At 48.7% G+C, this 17,106-nt stretch overlaps 1 protein-coding gene across 2 annotated transcripts in view; it reads right to left on the minus strand.

Moving 5' to 3' along the window:
• The window catches only part of CRY2 (cryptochrome circadian regulator 2), a 33,681-nt gene that overhangs the window by 15,738 nt on the left and 837 nt on the right, over nucleotides 1-17,106 (minus strand). For both annotated transcript variants that reach the window (XM_067749286.1, XM_067749285.1), the window contains exons 2-5: nucleotides 9,886-9,994; nucleotides 7,370-7,512; nucleotides 5,616-5,800; nucleotides 4,787-4,875 (exon numbers count right to left, since the gene is read on the minus strand). In XM_067749286.1, coding sequence (XP_067605387.1) covers nucleotides 4,787-4,875; nucleotides 5,616-5,800; nucleotides 7,370-7,512; nucleotides 9,886-9,994 — 526 coding nt within the window. The remainder of the gene's footprint in view (nucleotides 1-4,786; nucleotides 4,876-5,615; nucleotides 5,801-7,369; nucleotides 7,513-9,885; nucleotides 9,995-17,106) is intronic.

The raw sequence follows: 17,106 nt of genomic DNA on the forward strand, positions 1-17,106 counted from the left end.
GTCGGCACCCCAGGGCTCTGTCCTAGGTCCTGTCTACTCAACTGTGCTCCTGCTGAGTTCATCCAGTCCCACGGCTCCCGAGACAATCTCTTTGCAGACGATCACCACGTCTGTAATCTGGCCCAGACTGCTCACCTGGGCTCCCAAGTCACTCCACCCGACTCCCTGCCAGAGAGCTCTACTTGACTGCCTTTCAGGCACCTCAAGGGTAGCAGGTTCTTTTCTTTAAACCACCCTTCCATTGGCATTCCCTATCTCAGAAACTGCACTGTCATCCACCTCGTTGCCCAAGCCAAAAGCCTGGCCGTCACCTTTGACTCCCTGCTCACCAGGTCCTGTCAATCCTACTGTCCAAGTGTTTCTCTAATCTGTCCTTTTCTTTCCACTCCCTATTGCCACCAACCTGGCTTAGGCTAAGATTTTATCTATACTGCACAACTGTGACAGCCTCCTAACTGACCTCTCTGCATCAATTCTTGTCCCCCCTAATCCACCCTCCACAGTGGGAGCACAGTGATTCTTTAAAATGCCTGTCCCTGAGGACAATACATGCACTGGGCTTCCTGGTGTTCTTAGGCTAGAGTCCCAAATCCTAAACATGGCTTACAAGCACCCCACAGTGGCCCCATCTTTCTAGCTTCCTTCCTCACCACTCTTCTTTAAGCACCATGCTCTTACTAGCCTTTACACATGCAGCTCCCTTGGCTGGAGTGCTGCCTTCCTTTCCACTCCCCTTTCCTTGGTTAATTTTGACTCTTCCTTCAAGTCTCAACCTAAAGGCCACCTCTTTGGCAGGTGATCTCTCAGGTATTGGTTAAGTACCTCTAACAGACGCGAGGTATATTTACCTGCTCATATCCTTGGCCCACCTCTCTTTGAAAATCTTTTTATTTTAAGTGAAACACAGATACAGAAATCACACAGATGTGTGCTTAACAAATTATTCTAAGGCAAACACCTGTGCAACCATCACCAAAGTTCAAGAATCAGTACTTTGCCGGCCACCCCAGAAGCCCATCTATGTGCTCATCCCAGTCACGGTCCCTTCCCTGCCCCGTAAGTGACCACTTGCCCAACTTTTATAATAATCACTTTCCTGGGACTTCCCTGGTGGCGCAGTGGTTAAGAATCCGTCTGCCAAGGCAGGGGACACGGGTTCGAGCCCTGGTCCAGGAAGATCCCCCATGCCGTGGAGCAACTAAGCCTGTGCATCACAACTACTGAGCCTGCGCTCTAGAGCCCACGAGCCACAACTACTGAGCCCACGTGCCGCAACTACTGAGGCCCGTGTGCCTAGAGCCCGTGCTCCGCAACAAGAACAGCCACTGCAATGAGAAGCCCGCGCACCGCAACGAAGAGTAGCCCCCGCTTGCCGCAACTAGAGAAAGCCCACGCGCAGCAACAAAGACCCAACGCAGCCAAAAATAAATAAGTAAAATAAATAAATTTAAAAAATAAATAAATAAAAATGTTTACATTTTCCTGTTTTTGCAAAGCACATTTTGAAGGGAGGGCTTTATCTTTTCAGTTATTTCTCGCATTTTTAAGTGTTTTTTTCTTGTTTTCACCCAAATGTGCATCCCTAGGCCCTATAGTTTAGTCTTGGCCATGTAAAAGACTTTGAAGTGTTTTTTTTTATTATTAATTTTTATTGGAGTATAGTTTCTTTACAATGTTGTGTTAGTTTCTGCTGTACAGCAAAGTGAATCAGCTATATGTATACATATGTCCCCTCTTGTGGATTTCCTTCCCATTTGGGTCACCACAGAGCACTGAGTAGAGTTCCTTGTACTATACAGTACGTTCTCATTATACTTTGATGTGTTATTTAAGTTTCTTTTACTCTATGCATTTCCTGCCATTTCCTTCTTTTCCTTTTATATTTTCTGCCAAAGAATCCAAGCCGTTTGACTTGTACTAATTCCCACAGTCCAGATTTCCCTGTGTACTTACGGTGCAGTTCAACACATCCCTCTGTCCTGTGTGTTGCCTGCAAATTGGTGGCTGGTACCAGAGACTGGCTTGGACTCAGATCTGATCTCCTTGGCAAGACTACAGGGGGTACATGCCTGACTGTCACTCTCCTTGGTGTTAGAGGTCATTAATGTATCATGTGTCCTCACTAGGGGCTGCAAGATTCCATCATCCCTTTTTCATTTAATTGGGACACCTTTATGGAGAGATGCTTGTCCTCAGCTACTACTGGGTAAGCCAGTGGTAAAGATCATACTGTTTGCCTCCCCCTTTTTGGTAGCAGCACCTAATTTTCTTGTGGTGACCCAACCCTTCCCTAATCTCAGTTCAAGGTGGGAAAGTAAAGCTAAGCCACCTCTGACTCTGGGAGTGGGCTCACTCCCAGATTCAAGTCTGGCCAGAGAAAGCGCCCCTTTCCCTGGCCACAGTGACAGAGTCAGGGAAAGTCACATGGCCCAAGCCAGACCAATGAAAACACCCCTTGGGACTTTTTCTGAAGCTTTTGGAAAAGAGGCAGACAACGTCCTCTGGTGGTGCTAAGCAGATTGAAAATAAGCTGCTGGTGACCAGCCTTGCCGCTGCTCAAGGAAAGCCTGCCTGAGAATGAGATAATACAGAGAAAAGCAGAGCTGAGATGGTGAATGCATTCCAAGTAGCACTAGCTGGACACCTAGATCCAGCTGTGCCTGAAGGCTACATCTTGGACTCTTGGTTATACGAGTTACAAAAATCCCTTTTTCAAAGGCCAACTTGCAAACAAGAACTGATTAATATAATCATCTTGCTCTTTCATTCCCATAACCCTCTGAACTACTCCTTTCCTAACCCTAAGCATACTGTAATTACTTGTTTCGTGTCTATCATCTCCTATAGACTATGTTTCTGGAGACAGACACTATGCCTGTCTTTTTAGGCAGTCTTTCTAGCAGCTAGACCATTCTGACATAAGAAAATACTCGTTTCAGATTTGGAGAATTGAAGAAGTTAAAATAAACCTCCTGAAATGGTTAAACTCCCGCCCATCAGGTACCTTTTGTTCTCCCTGATGTGTAAAATACAGTATTCCCTCAGGCTACCACTGAGTCTGAAGGGCCCTGACATAAGGCCCCACTCCAAAGGGGCCCTCCAGGGGTGTCTGGAAAAGAAGTCCCTGACTTGGTGATTTTTTTTTTTTTTTTTGCTGTACGCGGGCCTCTCACTGCTGTGGCCTCTCCCGTTGCAGAGCACAGGCTCCGGATGCGCAGGCTCAGCAGCCATGGCTCACGGGCACAGCTGCTCCGCGGCACATGGTATCCTCCCAGACCGGGGCACGAACCCGCGTCCCCTGCATCGGCAGGAGGACTCTCAACCACTGTGCCACCAGGGATGCTGGTCTGGCACCCAAAATGCTTTTAAGGGGATAATAATCCCCAAGCTATAGGTTAGCTCTTTACACTTTTAAGTCTCATTGTACTCCTGCCACCCCATTTCTGGGGTGGCCTTTGAAAAAGGGATTTTTGTAACTCGTATAACCAAGAGTCCAAGATGTAGCCTTCAGGCACAGCTGGATCTAGGTGTCCAACTAGTGCTACTTGGAATGCATTCACCATCTCAGCTCTGCTTTCCTCTGTATTATTTCATTCTCAGGCAGGCTTTCCTTGAGCAGTGGCAAGGCTGGTCACCAGCAGCTTATTTTCAATCTGCTTAGCACCACCAGAGGAAGCTGTCTGCCTCTTTTCCAAAATCATCTGTGCCTTTCTGCCTCCTTGGCCCAGCCTTTGTCTCCAGACTGACCGTAAGAATCTCTTGGTAAAGTTGACGTGGACAAAGACAGCTGGTTCCCCCACGCCCTTGGACATCAGTTATCCTTTTAAATTGCTGGGGCTTGCTTTTGGCCCTGTCTGATGGTAACACCCAAATAGGGACATCAAGGCTGCTGGGCCTTGGGGAGGCTAGGCCCATGGTGTGCCTTCACTGCTGGCGAGGTACCTCCAGGGCTGGGAAGCATTCTTTCCAAGTCTGCTATCTTAGCCTCCTTCTTGCATTATCAACTGGATGCTGGGCCAAATGCCCAGCCATCTGAGCAGGAATAGAACAAGTTGTGATTTTAGGGACCCAGTCTATAAACCATCTGCAGGGGGGCAGGAAATAGGAGCTGACTGTTCATGAGACCCTCCTCTGCTTCTCTAGTCCCAGGGAGGTGGGGGCATGTGACATTATGAGGGGTGCCTCTGGGGCCTTGGCCTCTTTCCTTCCTCTTACCAATTCCCACTTTACTGGGAGGTGGGTCATTTGTTCTCTGTGACAAGCAAATGGAAATCAAACCCTTGGAGGAGACCCAGCAAAAGGTGGGGGGCACATAAACACAAAATAATTAATCTTATGGACTTTACTGACCAGATACCCTCTTAGTAAGGGGACACACAGATGAAAGAAAAGCAATCTAGCCTAAGTTTTAGAATCACATAGAACAAGATCTCACTCTACTACTTACTGTGTGACCTCAGGCAAGTTACTTAACCACTCTAAGCCTTAGTTTCCTAATCTGTAAAATGGAGAGCTTAATGCTGTCCTTGTAGGGCTGTTGGAAAGATGAAAGGATATAGTGCAAGCAGGTGCTAAACCCAGAAATGCTCAGCCCAATGACCAGCCCATGGTAAGCACTCACTAAATGGTAACTGCTATTATTATTGTTGTTATTGCCATAAGGAAGACTTTCCAGTTTTCAACCAGCTTGAGCTAAGAGGCACTAAGGGACATGAACCTGGCTCCATCTTCCCTGCGGCATGGGTGTCAGCATCTGAAGTTCTGTGTCTCAGAAACGGGGCCGTACCTTCCGTTCCAGGTGCTTATCCAGGCGGGCCAGAGCTTCCGTCTCTCCTCCTTGCCAAACAGCTGGGCCGAGTCCTTCAGTGGGGAATCCTACACGGGGAGGAGCAGGTCACAGGACTGGAGGTCAGGCCATTTCAGTGACGGCTCGGCAAGTCCTCCCAGGCTGGGCTGCTCTTTGAGCTTCGTGGGAACTGAACCACTGTGTTTCTGGTGCTAGTGGGGCTGAGATAATCCTTAATGGGTCCATGTTTTCTAAGTCACGTTGGTTCTCTTTCCACCGTGACCTTTCCTCTCCTTTCTCTCGCCTCCCCCAAGCTTCACTCTGGACAGGTGAACAGTCCTGTACAGCTGGCACTGTCAGGTTAGCTGACTACTCGGTGAGAAAGGTTAACTGTTCAGATCAAAACAGTGGATGGTGGGGAGGAAGGGGAACGGGAAGGGGAGAGAGGGTGTAGTCAGTAACCTGAGAGGCCGACATACCCCCTTTCATCAGAAACAACACTAGTTATGTTGGTATTGAGAAGCCCACTGATGCCAGCACCAGGCTGTGCCTGTATCTGAGAGGGAAAAGTACAAAAATAGAGGCATGAACTAGAAACAGAAGATTACATACATAAATACGAACAGAAAAAAGACTGCAGAAGGACTACTGCAAAATTAAGGCTGGTTTTCTCTGGGTGGTGGGTAATAGTGTTATTTCCATTTTCATGTCTCCGTATTTTCTAAAGTGTCTACAGTAACTGCATTACTTTGACAGAAAAGAAAAAACGGCAAATTCTTCTACAAAAAAGGAGGTGCTGGCATGAGAGGCTTGGGCAGGAAGTACGCACCCAGCTCCTCCAGGGAGGGCACGCTGTAGGTCTCATCGTGGTTCTCCTGGATCTCGGCCCTGCAGCCCTCCATCTGCTGGCTGGTCACAGAGCCCACAGGCTTCTTGGGCAGCTCCATGCGGCTGATGATGGCCTGAAAGCGCTTGTAGGTAAGGGGCGGCTTCTGCCCGTTCAGCTCAATAATCCTGGGAATCCCAAAGCACCCCAGACGTCCGTCACTCACAAGACCCTTCATCTCAGGTCCCTGCCCACCCAGAAAAGAGCCCAGACTTCGAAGGCTTGGAGGGTGGCTTTCCTCATCCGCTCATGGGTCCCACTTCTAAGTGGAAAGGAGGGGACAAGGGGGGCTACATCTCCATTTTACCAAGAGGGAATATGAAGCCTAGATTGCCGGAGCAGGTGCCTGGAGCAAGTCAGGGCCAAAACTGGGGCTCAATTCCAGGTTCCCTGGTGCCGATGTGGAGCCGCCTAAAGACAGAGACTGACCGTATCTCTCTAATCACAGAAAAGTCCCCACTGGCCTTCTTGGTCCTTGGTTTGCCTGTCCAAGCCACAGGGAGTCCCGTGGACCTCCCTCTCTATCCCAGCGTAAGCCTCGAGGAAGTTCTTCGATAAGAGCGGCAAACATGTTCCTTGGTTGAAAAATCATTCCCTTGTTGGGCCCCAATTACTAGAACAGAGAGGTGGAGAACAGCCTGTCCTCCCTAAATCGGAGGCTGGGCCTGGGGTTAATAGTAACAACTAATACTTCAAGGGTTTTCTTTTTCTTTTTTGCAATTTACAAAAGTATTTTTTCACGAGCAAGGGAAACACAGCGGCACTGAGATAGGAAGAAAAGATACAGGAGAGTTTAGAGGAGAACTGAGGCTGTTTTTATAAGGATGAACTGGGATGGGCTGCAGCTAGACTCCTGGGGCTCTTGTTGGCCAAGAAGCAGCTTACGCAAGCCGGGCTTGCCGGGCGAGTTTATATATCAGTTCCTTTCTCCTCCCTTCCGTTAGTGGAGACAGAAGGTTGGCTGCTGCCCCTGCAGTACCTCACCCCTCCTCCGGCACGTGGCAGGAGGAGGAGCTCCACACCCAGCGCTTCCCTGAGCTGAGCCCAGCTCACATGCAGAGCTGTGTGACCCCCACCACTGGTTGTGAGGAGAGGGACAGGGAGCAGGGCTTGGCAGCAGTGGCAGCAGCAGCAGGAGGGTGACAGCTCTCGCAGGGTAGGGGAGGAGAGGGTTTCCTCCTAGCCCCTCTGAAAGCACAGAGGCCCTGCAGGGATCTCTAGAGCCTCGGGAGCAACATCTAAATGCATGGCCGGGAAAGCCAGATAGCCAGGGGAGCCCAGGGAACGCATCTCAGGAACAGAAGTTGTGTCTATGAGGACAGAGATCTGCTGGGAGGGGCGACAGACAGGGCCCACTGAGGTCAGAGGGCAGTTTCTGAGCAGCAGGACAGAAGCGGGAGTGTGTGGGGTGGATGGGACTGGAGCGTGTTAGGAGCAGATCTATGAAGATCCTGAGTGGGGAGCCTCACTGCTTCTGTCCCTTGGGCCTAATAAGCCTCTTTGCACCCAAATCGGGTAAGCTCTTTGAGCTGCTCTACAGGCCCCAACTCTGACCTATTCTCTTCCAGCTTCTAGAAAACGCCATACTTCATGTGCCAGGGGGCCCTATTGCTGAATCTCCCTGAGTTCCACTCAGCAGGGGCCCAAATCACCAACTCCCACAATTGGCAACCTGACCCCTGGGGCCCATCTCTTACTTGTCCAGGTCATAGAGAGTATGAGAGTTCTCAGTCACCACCTCCACACCAGCCTCCTTGGCCATCTTCATGATGGCTGCGTCCCGTTCTTTCCCAAAGGGTTCAGAGTCATATTCAAAGGTCAAGCGGGTCACCCCCCATTCCTGTAGGGAGAGAATCTGTAATGCTCAACACTGTTTGGGGAGAAAGAAGCTGGGCACTCAGCTCTCTCCTGGGAGGGTACAGAGTAAGTCTAGAGACCTGACAGAATGGGCTGCAGAACAAACTAGGGACAATGACTTGAACTGGAAAACCAAAAATCTGAGATCCACAAGGTTTGAGGAGGGCAGGCCTTTGAGGTGAGGCCAGCAGCCTACGACAGTGGAGCCCGAGGCTAGTGGTCTCTGTGGAATCAGGAGAGAGGTGGGAAGCTCTGTGCACTTGCTGTGTCCTTGTGGTAGGAGAATGCAGCAGGAGGATATAAATACATGCTCCCAGGGGAGCCTCCAATCCCAGAAAGGCACTGACTCAATGGTAAAGATGGCGGGGGACAGGATTGCCATATTCCGCCTGCTTGGCAAGCCTTTCCCAGAGCTCCTCAGGGCCCTGAAAACTTCTGGCCTAGTTTTCTTGGCAGACTTGTGCTGTGTGAAGTGTGTTGATGGTTTCCACAGCAACACTCCTGAGGCCAGTAGGAAACACAGCTAATAGGCTCCAGGTCTCAGAGAGCTGGGAAAGGAGGAGCAGCCCTTAGCCCAGAGGTCAGAGAAATCAGACCAGAGGGGCCACATATTTAAAAAGAAGGGAATTCTTTTCCAAGTCTTTAGTCATGTCTGCTAGAAGTTTCTAGATTTCCTAGCAAAGCTGGGAGAAAGTGGCCCAGTGAAAAGTTGTACAGAAAACCCACAGAAAGCCCTAGAGCATGCAACTAGCTAGAAGGAAACCACATTCCAACCAAAGTCTCTGGTCATGGTCCCTTAAAACTCTGAATCCCCGGGGCAAATGTCCTGGCCGTGCACAGGCCAGCCTGGTCCTGACTCAGCCCTGATGCATGTGAGTCCTGAGCAGGGTTGCTTATCCCTCGTTCAAGGACAGCAGCACTACACACTTACTGAGCACTTACTATGAGCCAAGTACCATGCTTAGCAGTTCATATAGATTACACTGTTAAAGACTCATAACCCTGTGAATAATAATAAAAATATTATTAGATGACACCTTTTCCAAGAAGCCTCCTAGGCCTTCTCCCTCAGTACGATTCTCCTGAACCTTGCCCGTTTTCCATCACAGCAGTTATCATATGGCAGTGAAGCTTCCCATTACTTGCCTGTTTCCTCCATTACAGTGTGAATGCTCACAGCAGAAATCATGCTTATTCTTCATTACCCTAGGACCTAGTATGGGGCCTAGTACACAGTAGAAGCTTAATAACATACAGTGAATGAATGATCTGTATCTCTGGGCTGTTAGCGGGTTGGCCTCTGAGGTGCTGGGAGAGAGGGGACAATGCAGAGGCAGAAGAGAGGCAAATGTGTTTAACGGTGCGGTGGTTAAGAACACAGCCCTGGAGTCAGAGCCTGGGCGCAAATCCTAGACCACCACCCTTAGCTTCCCAAGATACTGTTTCCTCATCTGCAGAATAGGGACAGCAGCGCCCACCTCTGAGGGCCACTGTGAGGAGTACGTGAATTAATGTATGTGAAGCACTTACCTAGAACAGTGTTTGACTCATGGTCAGCCCTCAATGAATGCTGGCTATTATCAGTACCGTGGCATTTGTGCGGGGACGTAAAGTGAATGATGAAGTGTTTACTAAGCTATGGCCTTGACATTAAGTCTTTGCTCTTGCCTTTTCCCCCAGGAAGAGTAGGGAAGGAAGCTGGGGTGGAGAGAGGCAGAAAAACAACTGTGTGCCACCGAGGATGAGGGGAGAACGTCCTAGAGTCCTCTGTCCATGAGCACTTTCGTCTCTGTTTGGGCCTTAAAAACTGTGTTTTATAAAGGGGTTGGGGGGGAAAGTGGGCTGGCTACCTGGTATAGCAAACAGAGGCCTATATGGTACCTAAATGAAGATTTTATCAATCACTCACAGAGGAAGTAGGGATGTTTCCTCAAAGAGGCTGACTTTTTTTTCCAATAAGCAAAGCAAAGCAAGATGGGGAACGCCCATTGCTCAATAGGAAAGCTCACCCTCAAACTCCTGGCGTAGGATGAGCCCTAATAAATCTTGCTGGCTTGAGCCAAGAAAACATCTAAGGAAGCCAGTGGCATCCGGGGTGGAATAACTTGCCACATCCCATGTCTGGACTGAGATGGGAACTTTCCAACAAGACACTGGATTCACAGAATTTCTCCTTAACGCAGTTTCCATTCTGTTGGCAGCTGACTGGCTGCATTTGCTCCCAACTTCCCTAGCAGCAGTGGTCAGACCGTCCCCGACCATTTCCATGTCCTCAGTCAGAATACTGTCTCGTTCAGTCTGTGGGGAAACCCTGGAGCAGACTCTCACTATCTTCTCTTGGACTTTGCACACTTACCTTGAACAGCCTTGGGAACACGTCAGCCGGCTGTCCCCGGACTACAAACAGGCGGGAGTTCAGTTTCCTTAAACTTGTGTCCAAATCTTCCAGAGACTGAAGTAGGAACCTGCAGAACCCACACAGTCCTTGTTGGTGGTAACACAACAAAGAGTTACTCTTTCCTAACAAAGCAGGGAGAAGCTGGTACATTGTTTATGCCAAACAAGTAGCATGGTTCTACTGCGTTCTGGCTGACGTGTGATATGGTAGAGGATCAGTGCCATCTCCGCTGAAATCCTGCCTTTGTCATTACTAGCTGTGTGACTTTAGGCAGTTACTTAACCTCTTTAGCTTTCCCCCCAACCCCGCCCCTAATCTGTGATATGGAGTTGGTGTTGGTACCTATCTCACAGAATTGTTAAGAAAGCCAAATAATGCACGAAGAACATTTAGCACAGAGCCTGGCATGTAGGAAATCTGCGATATGTGTGAGCTGCTCCTACTCGTGTTGTTCCTCTGTGATTACAGGCAAGTCACTTACCCCCTCTTGGCCTCAGGCCCTGGGGGTAAATATCTTCCCACCACCAGGTGGTTGTGAGAATCAAAAGGGAGGACACACGGGAAAGCCATCTGAAAGACAAGTGCAGTCCCGTGGTATGGAGGCCTGAGGTCCTATTAGCAGAGGAACAAGACTGCAAGAGCCCTGGAAAGTCTCACCTACCCTGGTCCAACAGACTCCCTTGTCTTTCCGCACTCATGCTTTGGGCTGCACGGATGTCTACCGCCACGGTCCCATGGTCCCACAGCCTGGGCTGAGTCCCCAGTTGCCAGGGTTTCATTTGGCAGGTAGCTCATTCTCCAGGCTTCTCCAGGGCTCTGGCCACCAGGTTTTTGTCCCAAGAGGGAGGAGGCACTCCTCTGTAAGATATTCTCCCATGCTTTCGGGGGTGGGAGTTGAGGTGTGGGAGACTCCAGAAACTTAAGAGACCTAGCCTGAGCTGGATCACCATGGGAAAGGGAAAGGAAATTAACCCTGCCTGAGAGCCCTCAGTGTTTTATTTATTTACTTCATAGGACCACAAAAATTTATTACCTGTTCAGTTAGGCATAATCACCTTTCTGAGAAATTCCACCAATACATTTTATGATATGTGTTTTATCTTTAAATTAACATTTTAAACAGATTATGTGTTTCATCTTTAACATTTTAAACAGATTAACTCTTCATGTGGTTCAAAATTCAAGTTACAAAAGGATACACAGTAAAAAGTCTCCTCCTCCTGCTTCCCCAAGGAATTTAATCCATCCCCCTCTCCAGAGACAACTAATGTTATCAATGTCATTATATGCCTGTTATGCTTTTTAAGTGCGTTTTCTTTTGAATTCTCTCAACACATTTTTTTTTTTTTTTTTTTTTTTGCGGTATGCGGGCCTCTCACTGTCGTGGCCTCTCCTGTTGTGGAGCACAGGCTCCGGACGCGCAGGCTCAGCGGCCATGGCTCACGGGCCCAGCCGCTCTGCGGCATGTGGGATCTTCCCGGACCGGGGCATGAACCCGTGTCCCCTGCATCGGCAGGCGGACTCTCAACCACTGCGCCACCAGGGAAGCCCTCTCAACACATTTTGAAGGAAAATACTATCCTGTTTTTATAGATGAGGAAAATGAGATACAGAGAGGAGAATTAATTTGCCAAAGATTACAGTTATTGAGTGACAAAGCTGGGATAACAAACTATCCGACTCTCGGTCAGACTCAAACCATGTTTTCTTCTCTGTGCCGCATTTCTTAAGCCTTTCAGTGGCACATCAAACACTGCTCCAGGGGCTGAGATTCCTGCAGGATCTCATGTGTTTGCGGCAAACACAAACGTGACTCCAGATAATCCACTGACATTCTGCTCTTCTTCCTCAGGAACGATGCCCTGGCAGGTGAGCCGCGTTCATGGACACCTCCTGCTATCTATGCTGGGGTCTCCCACCCAGGCCTGTCAACGACGGGAATCACCGGATTTTATTTTGAGCACAACGAAACCCGGTGGCTCCTATGCAGCACATCACGTTCCCTTGACTATGGGAGGCTTACAGAAGCAGCGACTGTTCCCAGGCTGCCAACTGGAACCAGTCCCTGCTGCCACCTCTGACGTCGACAACCTGACACTGCCAGGCGGAGAATGCCACAGACCCACATTCCAGCACGAGCTGAGTCCTGGGCTCAGCCCGAAGCATCAGGCTAGCTCAGGAGCAGGCAGAGACTCCCCAAGGGGTTGCGATGGGAGACTGACAGGCTGAATGCTGCTTTATGCAAAGCCAAAGCTCCATCTCTGCGAATTCCTGTTTCTGAAACACTGTCACCCTCAGAAAAGGAAAGCTGAGACAGAGTGACGCACTTGTACTTGCTCTGGCCTCCTCCCAGGCCTCACCCTCTTCTCAGGAGGAAAAGACGAGAGACCAGTGTAAACTGCCTCTGTGCCACTTGAAACCTGGGCCCTGCCAGGCAGAATGCCTAGGGATAACTGGTGACTTAGATTCTGCAAGCCCAGGACAGAGGGTCCTGCGGCTCCCAGGAATGTCCCTGCCATGCACTTTGGGGGTCTCAGCCTTCATAGTCCACCACGCTGCCCAGGACTTTGATTTGAAGCTACAAATAGGACTGGCATGCACATGAAAGCTAGGTTCCAGCTGCCTTCTGTAGACTTTATTTCTAGACCTCATTTATTAAAAGGAGAGATTCCTTGCAGCATCTCTGTAGTACAGATAACCTTGTGAGAACCCTTTTCTTCTTTGACAAGCGAAGTCTATAGCCGAGGCAGTGAGCGGAAGGCACGACTCTGGACTCAGCAACCAAAGGATAATAACAGTAACAGCAACAACTAATATTTAATGAGCATTTACAATGAACCAAGTGCTATCCTACTTGTTTTACATATATCACCTCCTTTAATTCTCATTTTACAGATGAGGGAAACTCAGGTACAGAGAGATTAAGTAATTTGCGTAACATCATTCACTTAACAGGTGGCCAGAATTCAAACCCGGACAGTGTGGTTTGGCGTCTTTATTCTTAACCACCAGGCTCCACTGCCTCTCAACCAGGACTTACCCCCTGAGCACCGAGGCTGTGCTGCCAGGGACTCAGCCATCAGAGAGCACCACAGCTCTACTCGTAGGCCAACACCTATGCTACCAAATCCTTGCTCCTCCGGGGATCAACAGCTGTGAATCACCCAGAAGCTTGCTTAAATGCAGGATCTCAGGCTCCATCCCAGACCTCCAGAAACCGAATCCGCATTTTAGCAAGATCCCCTGGTGACTCCTTTGCACATCAAAGGTTCAGAAGCACTGTCCCAGAAAACTGAATTTTACTTCTAGCTTCTATTTACAAGTTGCCTTTCTTTGCTTCTAGTTTGTTTTCACTGAACTTCCTCTCTTTGAGAGCCTGGTTTCTGCCTCCCCTTTGGCCCTCTAGAAATGCTGTTACTTACTTCCAACTCCCCCGCTCCCCAGTCAAGCCCTGCAGGGCTCCTCCAGGAAGGGAGGCCTCAGGATGGCCCCCAGGAGCCCCAGCCTCCAGGCAGACAGAGAAAGAGTAGCCACCGCTAGGGCACCACCTGTGAGGACTGCCAAGAAGGAACAGGGGGCAGCGGAGCAGTGCTTGCCCTGGGCAAAAGCTCACTGGGGCCAGCGGGCGCATTCTTTCACCAGAGAGACCCTTGGGCCTTTGTGCTCCCCTAGAGCCCTCGTCTCCACATGGCCAGTTTCTCTTTACTCCAATGAGGGGGGACTCTAAAGAAAACTGGCCTGGGCATTGGAGGTGGCAGTGTTCGGGCAGGCAGCTAACCCTTGGCAGCTCCAAGCTGAGCTCACATGGCTGAAATTCAGAGCGCACCGTCCTGGGTGAGAGTTCAAGCTCACCCTTTGGATTAGACAACATGTGCAGCTTACTTGCATTATGTAAGTGCTCTGGAGCCAGAAGCAGACAGAACTGGAAGAAATCAAATTGGGATTTCAAAAAATACTAAAAGGACTCAGTAATTCAGGGACTCCACGGAACTAGCCCTTTAAAATAAAAGACACGTAGATCTTTCAGGGAAGGACTTCTCGAGAGAAGGCAGATTCTGTGTTGAGAAATATTTTGCTTGTTATTAATAGGAAGAGGGAAAATGATAGTGAACTCTCTTTTTGGGTCTAGATCGCCCTTGACCAAGTTTCTCTGCTTCAAGCCAAGGTTAACTGTAATGATGATATCATTGGCCAGCCCAGACTGGCTACATAGGCTATTAATATAAATTAATTTCTCCTAAGTAATTAAGAGCGCTTTAAGCCCCATGGAAAAGGATAACCCAAACCCACAATCCATAGCAGGGATTGATCTCTACGTATCACTTGGCTAAAACTATGTTTATTCTTTCCTAATTTCAAAGAGAAAGATGAATGTGAAAGTTTTCATCCCTTTTAGGCAAATGGAAACATTTCCTCAGCAGCAGAACAATACAGTGACTCTTGGGTACCAGTGTGAACAACTCAGAGAAACTCAAATTTCCCTGCCTGTAGACCTTCTTGCTGACCAAGTTCCAGGGAAGAACCACCCAACTTGGACAGTCCACCAGTGTTTAGCTCCCGGAGTTGGGAAGAGAGACACACTTGTTCTCACCAGGCATGCTGGGGAGTTCCCAGGTCATCTCATTCACTAGTTCTGAGTGATTTGGGCTGATACTTTATTTCTACCAACTCCTTCTGCCCCCAAGTTCCTGAATACAGGTGTAGCACAGAGCCAAGGAGAAAATGACATAAATAAAGGGTGAGGTGAATTGTTGCCAACACCCATCTGGGTTGCAGTAGGGAGAGAAAGGTAATGAAAAACTGCAAGGGCCATTTTTAAATCTAGAAGGGGCTCACATCCCCTTCTTTTTTTTTTATGGTTCTCACTACAGTACTTCCTTCTAGACGCAGTAAATTTGGGGAAGGTGGGGCTGGGGAAAATGGCAAAGGGTTTAGCTAACTAGTGCTTGGCAGAAAAAAGTCCTGAGGCTCAAATGCTACAATTAGCCTATAAACGTCCCACTACCACCAAGGCAAGGAGTATGCAAGCCCTTCTCCTATGCTAATAAATGTACATGTTCTTGGTTGCCTTTCTCTGTCCACTTTTACTCTTAGGAAGGGCCATTCATGGTTATTTTAATCTGATTTATCTGCTGAAAAATGCTGTGTGGGAGTCAGTGTAGGAAGTGCAGGAGGATAACAGAGATACAGATTTTGGTTCCCCCCACCTCTTGCAGATGGCCCAGGGCCCACTCTTCTGAGGGAGGCTCCTCAGAGGCAGCAACTGAAATATTTACAGAGCTAGAATGTTACGCTGCAGCACAATTCTCCCAGGTCACTTCCAGATCCAGAAACAGCCACTGGAAGATTACACATATTGTAGTTACACAGAGGTACAGCTGGCTCCATCACTCCCCCAACACCCAACCGAGTGCATAAAACAGCCTGCAGTTCTGCCCTCGCTCTGAACCTGGGAGCAAAGAATATGGCGGGGGTGGTACGAATGTGTCTGTGCCCAGCTCCAGGAGCAGTTATCGTATTTGATCTGTTTTGTGTGATTTCACCTCTTTCTTCTGATGCCAAAACAAATCAGACTTCTTGCCAATGCACTGCAATACATATCCCAAGCTGCCGGGCTCAGGTCTGGGATTCTCTAGTCCAGTGCTTCTCTGGCTTTGCTGCACACCACACCTTTAAAGACCCTAATGCCCACACCATAACCCAGAACAATAAAATCAGAATTGGGAGAGAAGGGGGCCCAGACATCTTTTAAAGATCCTTAAATGATTCCCATGTGCAGCAAGGTTAAGAACCACTGCTCTAGTCTGTCCCTCTTCTTTATTTACTTCATGGCATTAGTTCTACTAAATTAAGGTTGTTTACTTGTCTTGCGCCGTGCAAATGTAGGTTCCAGGAGCTCTGGACACCACATCTGCTTGTTCACTGCTATTTCCCTAGCAGCACCTAGCAGTGTGCCTGGCAGATATTAGGCACTCATTAAATAATTGCTCAATTAACATCTGCATTCCTACACAGTCTCTGACTTCAGGATTTGACACAGGCATCTGAACTGCCACATTCCTTTTCTCTCTCACTCACTCAAAAGCACAATCACAAGAGGGTGACCCACAAAACTCCTAGTTTCTAGCGAATCTGAGTTTAATCAGCAACAGAGTTTTTGTTGTTGATCTGTAATTTCCACTACCACAAAGGAGTAGGTAGTCCATGCAATGTCCTCCAAAACCCCCAAAAAGGAGAAACTCCGTGACAACGCAGCAAGCAAGCAGTCTGGATTCTATTACCTCTGCTCTGACTGGCACACTGCCACTGGGAGAGGGGCAAAGTCTCAGGCTTAGTCCATGCTAGGGATGGCCGGTCATTTGAGGATGTTTGTCAAACCCAACCTCCTATCTATAGAAACTGAAGCAGAGGCAGAGCAATACAGCAGCTGAAAATTGTGTGGGCAGGCTCTCCACAGGACTATCTTTAGTTGTTCTCTCAATATAAATGGGTCAGGAGGGGGGCACTTAATAGATCCACTGCTAGGGGCATTCACTCTCCTAGCAGGGCACACACACCTTGGTGAGGAAAGAATGGTGGAGAGCCAGCATATCCTGGGAATAACCCTGCCTCTCGAGCAACAAGGTCACAAGCAAACATGCTCCAAAACGATGCAAACAAACCAAAGGACTACCGAGGGGCGTGTTAAAGAGAGATGGGGACACAAGGTCTCAGAACTCCTTGGTTTTAAACACTCGTTAAAGAGAAAAGCCATCAACTGCCTATCTGTTAATCTTCTCCCATGATCCTGTCCACTCCATCTCCTGGGAATCATCAGAGGGACCCTTGATATCACAGCTTTCCTGGTCCCTAATCTTAGTACATCAGTTGATAAACATCTAATCTATAATGGCTCAACCGTCCTTTAAAAAACAATCTCATGAGAAGAGGAGGAAGGGACACTTTGGTTCCTTTTTTTTTTTTTTTTCCTCTAGCAAGCCCATAGCTGCTGAGGGAATTCTCCAAAATGGATTAAGTACTGCTCTCTGCTCTCCAGCTCCGGACACAAAGTGCCTCTAAGTGAACATGCCCTTGAGGCCTTTATCTATAATGAAGGGGAGACGGCACTTGCCCTATCTAATGCTAAGCCAGGGTCTCTAGACGCCTCCAGAAACAGAATGATCTTGGTGGAGGGAAGGC

This window comes from Pseudorca crassidens, chromosome 9 (assembly GCF_039906515.1).
Source record: "Pseudorca crassidens isolate mPseCra1 chromosome 9, mPseCra1.hap1, whole genome shotgun sequence".
Classification (NCBI taxonomy): Eukaryota; Metazoa; Chordata; class Mammalia; order Artiodactyla; family Delphinidae; genus Pseudorca; species Pseudorca crassidens.